The sequence below is a fragment of the Phyllostomus hastatus genome, unplaced genomic scaffold (assembly GCF_019186645.2).
Source record: "Phyllostomus hastatus isolate PE091 unplaced genomic scaffold, TTU_PhHast_1.1 phas_scaffold_93, whole genome shotgun sequence".
Lineage (NCBI taxonomy): Eukaryota > Metazoa > Chordata > Mammalia > Chiroptera > Phyllostomidae > Phyllostomus > Phyllostomus hastatus.
In genome coordinates, this window is record NW_025334042.1 from 37,655,743 (window position 1) to 37,669,409 (window position 13,667).

The 13,667-nt window shown below is 35.6% G+C and overlaps 1 protein-coding gene across 6 annotated transcripts in view; it reads left to right on the forward strand.

The window, feature by feature from the left end:
- Positions 1 to 13,667, forward strand: part of SOX5 (SRY-box transcription factor 5) — a 930,694-nt gene that overhangs the window by 650,261 nt on the left and 266,766 nt on the right. For all 6 annotated transcript variants that reach the window (XM_045829753.1, XM_045829752.1, XM_045829754.1 and 3 more), the window contains one exon: positions 28 to 238. In XM_045829753.1, coding sequence (XP_045685709.1) covers positions 28 to 238 — 211 coding nt within the window. The remainder of the gene's footprint in view (positions 1 to 27; positions 239 to 13,667) is intronic.

The window sequence follows — 13,667 nt, forward strand, 5'->3', positions numbered from 1 at the left end:
ATTTTTTTTCTTTGCTTTCTCTTTCAGGAAGTTGATGGCAATAAAGTTATGTCTTCATTTGCCCCACACAACTCATCTACCTCACCTCAGAAGGCAGAAGAAGGTGGGCGACAGAGTGGCGAGTCTGTGTCTAGTACAGCCCTGGGGACCCCTGAACGGCGCAAAGGCAGCTTAGCTGATGTCGTGGACACCCTGAAGCAGAGGAAAATGGAGGAGCTCATCAAAAACGAGCCAGAAGGTAAAGGCTGGGAAAGAAAGTTGTTGCCATCTCCATATTTTAATATTTTGATTATAACCTCTAGTTCTGTTCTTGACTTATCCTCTCTGAGTTAAATTGGGCAGAAGAGAAGAAACCTATTGCTCTGAAAATGGGTGCTATTTAAATGTGGCTTTTTTTTAACCACATTCTGCTGTGATATCTTATTTTCACAGATGAGTAAAGTTGTGGTTGAGTGAAACAAGGAGGTTAAGAATAGTATAGGAAATGGAGAAACCAAAGAACTTATATGCATGATCTGTGGACATGAACTAAGGCAAGGGGGATGCTGGAGAGGGCAGCAGTGCAGGGCAGAGGGGGATAAAGTGAAGAAAAAAATTGGACAACTGTCTCAACATAATCAATAAAATATACTTAAAAACAGCAAGAAAAGAATAGAATGTGACTTATGAAGTGCCTATGACAGGTGAACGGGAAGTTTTGCCAGGAGGGGCTCCCCAGCTAATAGGAAGGAAAAAGCACTTTGTAACTGGAGTGCTTTCCTCTGTGTTCTCAAGGTGCTCTTATAAATGTATCTCCATTTGGCACAAATGTTGAGTACTTGGTCCAGCAAGCAACACAATCTGTGTGCATACATTTCCCTTTTACTCCCTGTGTTCAAGGAGTGTTGAATTGTAAAACAGAGTGGATGGTGAATTGCATGTAAGAGTATGCAGGTGATCCTAATAATCAATTATTATTTATTAAATATGTTGTATGGCTTCATCTTTGTTAATTGAAATACTAATCCGAAATTAAATTACAGTTGCTAATAAAAATGTTTCACTGTTTAAAAAAAAATAGAATGTGGCAGCAGAGCCCAAGAGGTCATTTTATAACTTTGTTACATTTTATATAACCTTTATATATTAATGCACCTCATACCAACTTCATAGCTAGGACTATTTCTTGTATGGTTCACAATTAATACGGTTAGGCCTATTGACATTTGGAAAGTAGGGATTCTCTAACTCTGTTGGCTGTCCTGAACTTCCCATTTGTTCAACTTACAGGATTCCTTGCTTTTAAGGTTCTATCCTCTAAATTTCTTTAATAGTTATGGATAGCACCCTTCAGGTGATATGCACGTGGACTAATCTTAAACTTAAAGCCAACAAACTAATAAAACAACTGATTCAAGTTGGATAATTTATGCGTAACTGACAGTCGTCCTTTATGTTACAGATGTTTTCTAAATCCTATTGAAACCTATGTCCATCCAAGGCATGGGTACCATATTGCACGAAAAAACATGCCTCCTGTTTCAGAGTCAGATGAAAAATAAAAACAAACAAAGAACAGAAATATAAAAAAGACATACTTCATACTAAAAATATACTGCATTTATACTGTGTATTACTCAGTGAGATTTATTTTTATTAGGAAACCAGTAAATTGTGAGTATATCTGGGGCAAAATGTATGTCAACCAGTATATTTGGGAGTCATGTGGCAATTGAAATTTCTGGGACCCTATCAGATGCAGAGTTGTGACATGGATTTTAGTTAAAATTTGTGTAATTCACATGATCTTACAGTTGGAAGGAATTTTAGGGATAATCTAGTCAGTTAAAAACTTTTTGGCTCTCATCTGCTTGCAGATAAAAATAAGATTTTGAGGGGGCCCCAAATGACAATTTTTTTTAATATGTGGGATTTTTTTCTGACATTATAAATTCTTACCTTAAGAATTGTTTTAAAAGCAGAAATATTAAAAGGAAGAAAATAAAAAATCACCCATGATTGTAGCTTTTCCATAGCAGTCTTAAGCTTATTATATATTCCTTTATCTTTTTTTTACATTTTCTGTTCAATTTGCATGATTAACTTTATATTTTTTAAATTATTTTCTTCTTTTATGCTGGGACACATTATTACTAACTAAATCCCATAGTTTGTTCACATATTTTTCTTTTGACCAAGTGTGCTTTTCTCTGCTCTAGGTGCCTTCAGAGATAACACATTACATTTAATGGGTATGTCTCATTGGGCTCAGTTTTGGCTGCCACAGTTTCTCAGACTATTCTTGTTTTTGATAACCTTAAAAGTTCTGAGGAATACTGTTCAGATATATTATAGAGTGCACCTCTATTGGAATTTGCTTGGTGATTTTTCTTTTTATTAAACTGCAGTTTGGTGTTTTGGGAGGAAGATCGTAGAAGTAAAGTACTATTAAAAAGTACTCCATATCAAGGGTAAATACTGTCTACGTGATTTGTAAATGTGGATGATGACCTTGACCAGCTGTCTGATAAGGTGTTTGTCAGGTTTCTGCACTACAAAGCCTCCCTGTCCCCTTTCCATACTCTCCAGAAGGAAGGTGCTCTGGGCAACCCACATTGGAGTGGCAGGGACCTTTGCTCCCCTTCTTCAGAGTGGGGTACCTACATGACTCATTCATAACCCTTCTCCAGAGGAGACTTATCTTTTCTCCATCATTTATTAATTTTATTCAATTATTCATTTATGTAAGTATGGACTTGTAGAAATTTATTTTACATTTTGAGTTATAGCCTAATTCTATTTTATTTTGTTGCTCAAATTGTTCAACTTCAGCCTTTGCAATCACTTTTCATTGACTTCTATGTGACTTTGACATAGAGCTATAATTGTGGGTAATTTTTAGCATTTTTTTACTTTCCTGCATATAAGATACTGTGAACTCATCTTGTGCATTCCTTGTTCTATGTATGCAGTTTTTTATGTAATGTATTTATCTCACATTGATATTAGAATAATATTGACTTCATAGAATGAGTTAGAGGTGTTACTTTCACATGAACACTTTTAATTTTTGTTTGAGATGTGTTCCTACTCCAGGAATAAGGCCCAAGAAGAACCAGCAATGCGTGGGGTGCATTTAGTGTGTGTGCGGGGGGGGGGGCGAGGTTATCTTTAGATGACTTCCTACAAGAGATTTGGTATATGACCTTGGTATTTCCCTAGTATGTCATTTTGACTTCTAGTGCATGCATGGGCTCTTAATTTGGAAGTTTAAGACATGGCAAAGCCAAATGAATCATTCATAGTAGGAAAGAGAGCAGGAGAAAATGCCCTCCCCCACAATTTGCTTAGTAAAAGATATTCTGTGGTACTGGGAATTAGGAGAAAAGAATAATGTCTAGTAATGGCTAGTAACAGGCAAAAGAGGAGAGAGAGAACATCCACAGAAGGAAGAGATGGCACAAAGAAACATCACTATTACATGTGGACATTACAGTGTTTCTGTTATTGTATTTCCCACAACTTCTTTGGTACTTTTCCCCTATCAATTATAATAAAAGCTCAGCTGAAGACTGGCTTATTATTGAATAATATAAAGCTATTAAGAAAATACAGAGATGTCTTTATGGAAAACTAGAATATAAATTGGACATGACAAGCATCTAAAAGCCTGAGTTTCAGAAAGATAACTTTGTTATAAATTGAGAACCACAAGATACATTTTATATGCACATTCTTAGATGTACATTGAATACTCAAAAATATACAGTAAATAGACTCACTATTATTGATAAAGACATTTACCATGGCAAGGATGTTTAATAACTGTGGCAACTGGGAAATTTATCAAGGAGCAACTTATGCATTTGAGTAAAGTGATCATTTTAATTATCAAGAAAAAGATAATAGCTGCCCCATCCAAATAGCTCAGTTGGTAAGAGCATCATGCTGATATGCTAGGGCTGCACGTTCAATCCCTGGTCAGGGCACATACAAGAAGCAAACAATGAATGCATGGATAAGTGGAACAACACATTCCCTCTCTCTCTTCCCTCTCTCTCTTGCTCCCACACACCTTCCTTCCTCTCTCTCTAAAACCAGTAAATCAATTTTTTAAATAACAGCAGAACCAAAAATTGTTTTATAGAAAAGGAATAGGAAATTGAAGGAAGGGAAATACCATTATTTTTATTTACTTTTTTACTGCAGAGAGAGAAAAAGAAGGAACTTTGTCTAGGAAAACATGTAAAAATCTCCACAGCAAGTAGAAAATTGCACTGGCTTTAAAGAGACTGCTAGTCAAGGTGTGTGTTTGGTATGAGAACGGGCACCTGACATTATTCAAGCATTAGAACAGTGACTCTGCATACAGTGCGAAGAAGCAATCGGTAGCTCTGTGAGGTACTGTAGCATCAAAAGGGAAAATACATAGGAAAAAAATTAACAAAGGAACTGCAAAATGTGTATTCAAAAAACATTGTTACAGCTCTTGGATGAGAGCAGCAATATGGGGGTGAGGGGAGCAGAGAGATATGGTGAAGGAAACTAAATATTAAGCTCACAAATATATGCCACTGAAAAATCTTTCCTTCCCTCAAGCTATTTTTCCCATTGTTTTTCAAAGGCCATTAAAATGAACAGCAGGTTGTGATGAAAATTTCATTAAGTCATTATGTCCCAGCTCAATCATTATGAGGGTGCCATATTTATGCCTTTGCTTCCTCTCATGGAGGGGGGAGAACAGATTTTAGCAGAAAGTCCATACTATTTCCAGCCATATCCCTGTCCACAGTAAACTAAGAGAAAGCCAGAAGTTACCGGAGAATGGTGTGTCACACAAATGGAGGCCACTGAGGTGAAGTAGTCAGAAAGAAAATTAGATGTGCAAATGGATTGAAAAAAAAAAAAGCTCTCTTATTCCAGCTAGCTTACTGTTTCAAGCAATTAATTAAATATATTTCAAAAGTTGTAAGTAGGGGGAATGTACATTGAGGTATTTTTTGTTTATGTCTTTTTCCTCCATCAGAATTTTTGCCCGGCATGACTCAAAATGGTCTGCTGGTAAAGATTATTTGTCCAGTGTCACTTAATTGACATGGAACATGCCAAAGTCCATGGTAAATTCAAAGTTCAAAATTTCTGGCTGATAAAATATAGTTACATTATATTTGGTAGTCACTATGTTATACCAGTTGACTCTTATTATTAGACCTAGAAGTTAAGAGTGACACTGAGTTTTAATATGTGACACAGAATTCCTATATAAAATATTGAATAAATAATTATGTATTGTGGAAAAATGGTAGCATATATTCAGTGCATATCTTGTTAAGTAATTTATATGAAACACTTTCTTTAATCTTTACATAAACCTTAGAACCAGGGCCACTGTGTGTGGCTATTTCAGTTTCAGGAAGTGCCATACACAGGAAGTAAATAATCTGATCCCTATTATCTCCATTTTCAAACAAAGAAACTAATGATTAAATATGTCACAGGGTGACTGTCAGAGTCATTATTGAAAATGAAGTCAATCTTAAACTCGAATCCATGTCCTTAATCTCTTGTTATACTAGTTTTTCGTTCTTTTTTTAAAGATTGTATTTATTTATTTTTAGAGAGGGAAGGGAGGGAGAAAGAGAGAGAGAAACATCAATGTGTGGTTGCTGGGGGCCATGACCTGCAACCCACGTATGTGCCCTGACTGGGAATTGAACCTACAATGCCTGGTTTGCAGCCCGTGCTCAATCCACCGAGCTATGCCAGCCAGGGCACTAGTTTTTCAAATTAAGAATTTTGTCAGTAATAGTTTAGTGTTATTCCTTAGCACCTGTGTGCCTAAATTCATTTGACATAATGAATAATAAACTAGTATTCAGTAATATTATGCTAAAATAAATATCTTATGCCTGAATGGTGATCAAATTTCTAGAAGGTTATAAAAATCATATTAACTTAAACAGTTTGAATTTAAAGTATTCAAGAAAAAAAGCAAAAAACAAAACAAACAAAAATACCTTAGGATAAATCTCAATAAAAACTTGTTTTAGAAAAATGGGATAAAATTAGCTGTGGAATAGAAGAAATTTAGACTTGGGATGAAATGTAGACACATGTTAGGCCTGTGTCCTCATTTTTAAGAGGGACTGAGGCAGAGATGCACTTGCAATCACACACCAATGTGGTGTTCAAGCCAGAAGGAGCACCCATTTCACATCCTACAGGCCCAGGCACCATATTTTTTTCCTGTTCAGTTACATCATGCATTTTTGTATTTGCCTTTTCTTGATTATTTTAGAAATAATACTATTATCTCCTCTTAAAGTTTTTTATTGTCATTAAATTTAAACGAATTTGAAACAACCAGATACCTTAATTGAGCTAATAAAACCAAGACAGACAGGCATCCACAAACACTATGTGTTCTCAAGTTTCAGACAGCTAAGGATGATTTCTAAAAACAAATCTGCACTTATATTTAGGGTCAGATTCAGACTTTAACTTGATTTTCATTCAAAACTTAGGCTCATTAACTGTGTGGGTGAAAATTTCACCTTGATGAGAACTTTCAATATCTCAATTAAAAGAGAATCCTTTTAGATGCAAAGATTACAGCAGGCTTATTTTAATTTTTATGTTAAAATTTATATTACCTTTAATAACTCTTTGGAATTGCTATTTCATATTATGGACAAATTTACATCTCCTCCTCCTAGAGACACACCTTTTCTTAATCCCATCTCCTGTATCTGTAATTCTATTCCTCATCCATCCAAGCACCTTAACCCAAGTGTAATTGCTAGAAAGTTATTTACACTCCCTGCATTAATTTTTTCACCTTGTAAAGAACTGTTACTTGTCTCTGTTGTTACTCTTTCTTTACTGTAATATAATTGCCCATTTATTTGTCAGTTTCTGTACACATATTAAACTCCCTAGGGAGGGAATAGTGCATACACTAACTATTAAAGATATTTGTTGAGAAGATTTTCAACAGTTCCCATGCTGCCCCCTTGCTGTTGTGGGGTAAGGGGATGAGAAACCTTAATAAGCCCATGACCCTTCTGCCAAATATTATGTGAGCTACCTCTTTTAATCCCCCAAAACTCTGAAGTTTGTTTTACTTCTTATTATAAATGAAAAACTGAGGATTAAGAACTTGCTGATGTTCTTGTTATATGCAGGAACTAGAATTAAACCAAAATTATTAGCCTCTACAAAACCACCTGGCATTGAACACAAGAGCAAACATAATCTGATCCAACCTTTTCTCTTTTCCCTTAACCTTATTTTTTCCACCAGATTTTAAGGTACATGTTCTTATGATATCAATCATGTCAAACTGCATGTAGTTCTCTCAAATCTCTGTATGTTTTTAATATTACTCTTCCTTTTCATATGCTGTTCCCTCTGCCTTAAATGTCACTTCCTATCTCATTTACCTACTGAGTTTGTATGCACCTTTTACCAGTCAACACTGTCTCTGAACACCTTTGTCAGAATTTTGTTTACATGGACTCATCTCTCTTTGTTCTGGCCACATTACCACCATTGTTTGTTTACTTTTGTTTTCTGCAGTAGTATGTGAATGTTGAGATGAAGAGGTCTTGGTTCAGTTATCTGTGCCTCCCTGCTTCCTTTGAATGGGCATGCCACAGAGTAGGTGATTGTGTTAATAGTGCATGAGAGTCAACCCACTAATTGACATTTTATGCCCAACACTCCTGTAAAAACTGGCTAGGTTTCATTTTTCTACTTCTGAGTTTACTGTCTGCTACTCTCCATGTCCTACTCAAACTCTTCCTTCAGCTCCCAAGCTCTTTACTTCATTCATCCCATCTTCTCCAACCTTCATCTTATCGTGTGCATACCCTTATCCTTAGTGAAACTTTGAGATCATTACTTTTGATTTTTTTGTGTGACTTGGAGTTTAGTGTAGTCCTAGGTCACAAAACTAGATGTTGTAAGTTCCAGGATACAGAACTGAAATACCCACATAACAAAAAGTTTACATTTTCATTAATCTTTTAAATAATTCTACTAACAAACATTTCTCTAATTGTTCGTTAAACTTATTGGCATTATCTATGAATTTGTGGCCATAGAAAATAATTCTTGTGCAATGAATTGGATTGATCTATGAACACTTTTCCAAAGCTATAACTGATCTTTAATATTGTTTCAACTTAATGGAGACCAGTACCCTTTCGTAGGTGTACAGAGCTGGCATGGGAGAGAAGGTTACTATTTCTTATGATGGGTTCAAGATGGGGCCAGTTTATTATTGGATCTTCCAGTCCACAGTGCTTACCTCACCGCATTTGCACAGTTCATCTTAGGAGGGCTGTGGTCAAAGAAAAGTAACTGATTCCTTTCCACCCATTGCTTCTTCTGTATAGTCTTCCCAGGACTCTAACATGTTAGCTCAAGGGTAGCTTCCAATTCAGGATTCCTAAATTCCTTCTGAGGACTTAGAAATCCTAGAAAGTATATGCAAAATGGTGACAATATATGTTTTTTGTGCATTTTTGGGGGACATAATCCGCAATTCTTATCTGACATTCAAATCAACCCCTGATGACCGAGTGCCTACACTGTGAGTCAGTGTTTGGATTTTAGTCTTGACTCTGCCACTGATTACTATGTGATTATGGTGTAACATCTATATTGTTTAGTCTCTGATCAATTTTGAGGCAATAACATAAGTATTTAGCAATATTTGGAAATGCCATTTTACCTATTTTGCAACAATTTGGGAAACACAAATTTTAATTTTAAATAAGGATCTTTTTGCATAAAACTGAGCACCTACCTGATAATTTGCATTGTAAAAAAACATTAGATTTACTTGCCTTTAAGTTGCTATAATAATTGTATTGATGTAATGAATACCCTCAAATGGCAATGCTAACTGCCCTACATTCATCAAAAGACTGTTGAAGAAAACAAATGAGGTAATGTATGTTAAAGTACTTTATAAATTATAACCAACTTGGAATTGTACCAGTTATTGTCATTATCACATCTTGACTGGTTGGAAACATTGTTATTTTAGGCATGGTGGAAACAGTGTATAGTTTCCAGTGCTGCTTTCCCAGGGTGCTTTTATGTACTGAAAATTTCTGATTCAGACCTTCACAATCTGGAAATTTAAGACAGGTCATCAACAACAAAAACAACAACACACCCAACATTCTTAAAAATCCTGGGATAGGTAGTTGCTTTGAAGTGTATTTATATAAATTTTCCTAAATAAAATATGGGTAGGCTAGTTTCCTTGTGAATAATTAATTTTCAAAAAGAAAGAAAATTCATCTGAACTGACATAGATGAATTGGGAAATGGTAACCAAAGTGAATCTAGGAGAGGCTTTTAACATTGGGTGTGGATTTGTTATAATCTTATTTCAACAATAATGTGAATGTGTACTAACGACAAATGTAAGTGAGGTGACTGAGAGCTCTATTGACCAAAGTTTCATAATTTTTCTGACATTTTGGCTTTTTCTTATGTGTTGTAAGTGTTATTACTTCCCTCCCACTTTGATTTTTTTCTTATTATTATTCTTGTTTATACATTCAGATCCCACACAAGCTTATCTTTTATTTAGCATCCATATCTGTCAGTATTCTTCCTTCTTAGACTGTGAAACCCACACCTTCAAAATCGTCATGCCATGATGGGTGTACTTGTGTGAGAGAAACTGCATTTATGTGTGAAATTTTGTTTCTACTCAAACTAGACTTTATCATTATTACAAACAGGAACTTTTTTCTGAACTGCAGAAAACCTTTACTCACAATTTGATATTGCAAGACCCCAAAGGCATAACCTATTTGCAAAGTAACCTAATGTAACTCTACATAAGAGAGTCCATTGCTTTTAGTACAGACTTCACAAAAACAGTTCTCTTCTTATGAGAACTAAAAAATGGAATGAGTTGGACAAGTATGTACTGTGGCAAACCTCAAGCCATCACCACCCTCAGTGTCATCTGCAGAGCTGTCATTGAGTGAAGAAAATACTGGGTTCTCATTCATATTCATTCTCTCTCTCTCTCTCTCTCTCTCCCCCTCCCTCCCTCCCTCCCTCTCTCTCTTTTACACAGTAGGGAAGATTGATGTTTTAGGTAGAAAACCATAAGTGGGTATCACTTTAATATCACATACTGCAATGCAAAATTTCAATAGCAAATATTTAAAAAACCTTCTATTAACTCCATTTGAACCATTTATAGGAATATATTGGACAGTGTTTAAGTTTATAATTAGTAGTTTACAAAACAAAAATATATTGTTGCTTATGAATTATCCTCTCTTAAAACTTAAAAATATGTATTTTTATTGTGTAGCGTATCTCTTCGATGTTTGCATCTGCCACATCTTCTGAAAATAATTCAGTTTAGTTGATTGCATCTTCTCTGTTACTTTCCTTGTGCTTTTCCCCCAGATATAATTATGTGTTAATGGCCTTTCAATTTTTATTACAAATGTGTTGACATATAAAACCATTAGATCCTTTAATGGATATAAAGCTTCCCCACCTTGTTTTAAGACATATTTTGGGGGTCTTAAAAGAGATGATATAAGCAATCTATTTTCATCTGTGTTGTGCTGCAGCATTCTATGTAATTCTTCTGTGGAAAAGACAGGCCCCTGGTGCATGATACTTGGCCTTGTGAACATCCCTATAGACATTGCATGTTTGGTGCTTGAGTTTACAGTGTAAATCACAATGCCTGCTCTTTTAATTTAAATGTCTGTTGTTGAGCAGCCCTTTAAAAATTAAATTGAACCATATTACATTAACAGACAAGTTGAAATAGAAATTCAAAATTACCCACTAATTTTACCAACTTTTTAATTACTGTTTTTTTTTACAGGGAAATGTGGAGATTGGCTTTCCTAAATTCAAAATCCCAAAGCATTCCATTAAATTAAGAATATTGAAATTCACTTTGAAATTCACTCTTGTTTTAAAACCTCATTTGATGAGGTGGGAAAAATAAAAAGTGAATGGATCAGGGGAACAGCCTAAAGATACTTTAATTGGCAGAGGTTGGAGTTGCTTTGTTTAGTTACTCACTGTCCTTTTGACATGTTGAAGAGGCTTTGTAAGTGCTGTTCCACTGAAGGACAAACAAGGGTACTTTTCAGCTGAGGCCTTTTAAGTTTTGTTCCTCACACTCCCACTGCTGTTGGAGGCTCCTCCTAATGCATTGTGGCTACGTGTTCATCTCTGCAGTCTGTCACTGAAAAATGTCTCTCTTCTTGTTGAGCGAGCTGGAGTCTAACCTCCAGGCACCCTTCTCAAAGGCACCACTGTATGGAAACCGAAACTCATAAAATGATGAGAAAGGAAAGAGTTTATTTTTTAAAGATCAGGACAAGAAGACACCCTCAAATGCTATAGAGCCTATTTCTTCAGGAAGAAGTGTTTTAACTGTAGCATGCGGTAAGCTGAGTTTGAAGCCTTGTGATTCTTCAACACTAAAGTGAAACTTGTTCCCTGTCATCTCCTTTTCAAGTGGTGTCTGTCATAGCAGTTTATCTTGATATTGTTGACTTCATTACATGTTATAGAGAATTAATTTGTATTTTTGAAAGGCCTTTTTACTTGGATTAGGAGGGCTCGGGGAGAGCCTTTGGGGATCTACCCGGAGGAGTCCCAGGGCTGAGATCTAAGGTTGTCTGTACAAGAAGCTCATTTGGCCCAAGAAAGATTCTATTTTTCTTTTTAAGTAAAACTTGTACTTTTATTAATCAAATACAATCATATTTAAGATTATGTCCTTAATTTGTATCCTTTTGTGGACAGCATTCAAGTCAATGCTCTTTTTTAAAGATGGCTGCTTGTCTGTTAAGATAAGAAGAGTTCTATTTCATTTTTGCTCACACATGATTTTTTTGTCTGCTATACCAGGACTGCATATATCACTACAAATATCTCTTTGCCCAAGTGTTTCTAATATTTTTAAACCTTTCAGATAAGTAAGGTACCCTGTTTTTCTTGTTCTTAACTAAAACTGTCAGTGCTGGACTTCTAGTTATAACAAATGGAGCACTTCAAAAAGACCCACTGACCCAGGTTGTATATTAGAAATAAACATTAGGGGAATGTGGCAGCCCTTCTTGTTCCTTATGTGCCTTAGCCTTCAGATACATCATTTATTCAAGAATGAAGAGCCAGCCACCTGTTTCCGAGGCCTCTTTTCTCCTCACATTAAAGGTCCCTGCCCTTGCTGAATAGTAACACTCTAATCTGGGGAACACACACAGCATTTTTCTGAAATTGATTTGTCAGACTCAACTAGCTGGAAGATTTTGTGTGTTTGCACGTTTGTTTTTCACTCAGTTACCCTTGAGGCACTTGTCATGACCGTGCATATTAAAATTAATCAGACCTCCTAGGCCTGTGTGGCTGTGTGTTTAACATGAAGAAGTGGATATCGAGCAAATGCCCTAATTAAATAGGCCTGCTTGGTTTTGTTCTAGTGGATGCTTGGTCTTTTTTTAAAAATAGGAGTTGTTTATGGGGAAGGCACGGATGGCACTAGAGTCATGGAGAGCTCACTCAGAGTTTCCTTTGCCACCTGCTCCCAGAGTTCAGAGACCTCAAGAACTCCCAGTGTGCCTTCCTCAACTACCCTTAATGTTGAGGAGAAATATGGCCAGGATCATGAGAGAGCAGCGAGGCTAGGGCACACAGAGTGAGCATATGACCTGGACATTTGGATTGATTAAGACAGTCCATCTTACATGTTGATGAACTTTGGATACCAGACTGCTCTGTGCTCTCATTTTTTTTCAATTTTATTGTTGAATCTACAGTTTTCTGCCTTTTTCCCTCACTGCTGTACTCTCATTTTTGGATATTGTCTTTGATTGCTGGAGGAAAGAACATGTGTGAAATTCAGAATTAACTCCCTTTCTTTTATGTCTTGAATTTGAAAACCAACTTTTATTCACCTATCTTTTCAATTAATATTTCTTAGATCATCTACATATCATATAAAACAATTTGAGGCAGTAACTCATATATATTACACATTATATAGAAAGATAGATTGTATATTATACACACAAGTTTACTTGCACTCTCATAGTTTAGACTTAGCCTAGTTTCATTTGTGTTACGCTCTCCCCATAGCTTCAGGGAGGACTGTCACAGGGCATTTGGAAATGAACTTTGATGAAGAGTAAGCTCAAAATATTGCAAATGTCTCAAGCTGACTTAACACAGTAGCATTCTTGTTTGTGTATGTAATGTCATACCTGAAGTAAACTTTTAACACTCTCATCACTGAGTTTGTGAACTTGAGTCTCTATTTATGCTTATTATTTGGACTTTTTGTATTTTAGAAAGTGAAAATGGAAAGATTTATTCAGCATATTTCAAATTTGATCTCAGATGATTTATGTGTAACAAAGCATAAAGCCCTCATTGGAAATAAGCTGAAAAATAAGGTAATGAGTATTCTTGAATGCTAAAGAGTTTGGAGTTATAGTTTAGTAAATTTACAAGTAACCACAGCAAGTTATCTGAGAACAGATTACTCTGGCAGGACATGGTTCGTAAAATTGATTTATTTCTTCCCAAATTGAAAGGGTTGAACAACTCCAAAACACAAACTAGTGTTTTCTAATTTTTCTTCCTTCCCTTCCATTATTTGGTAATAGATGAAAGGA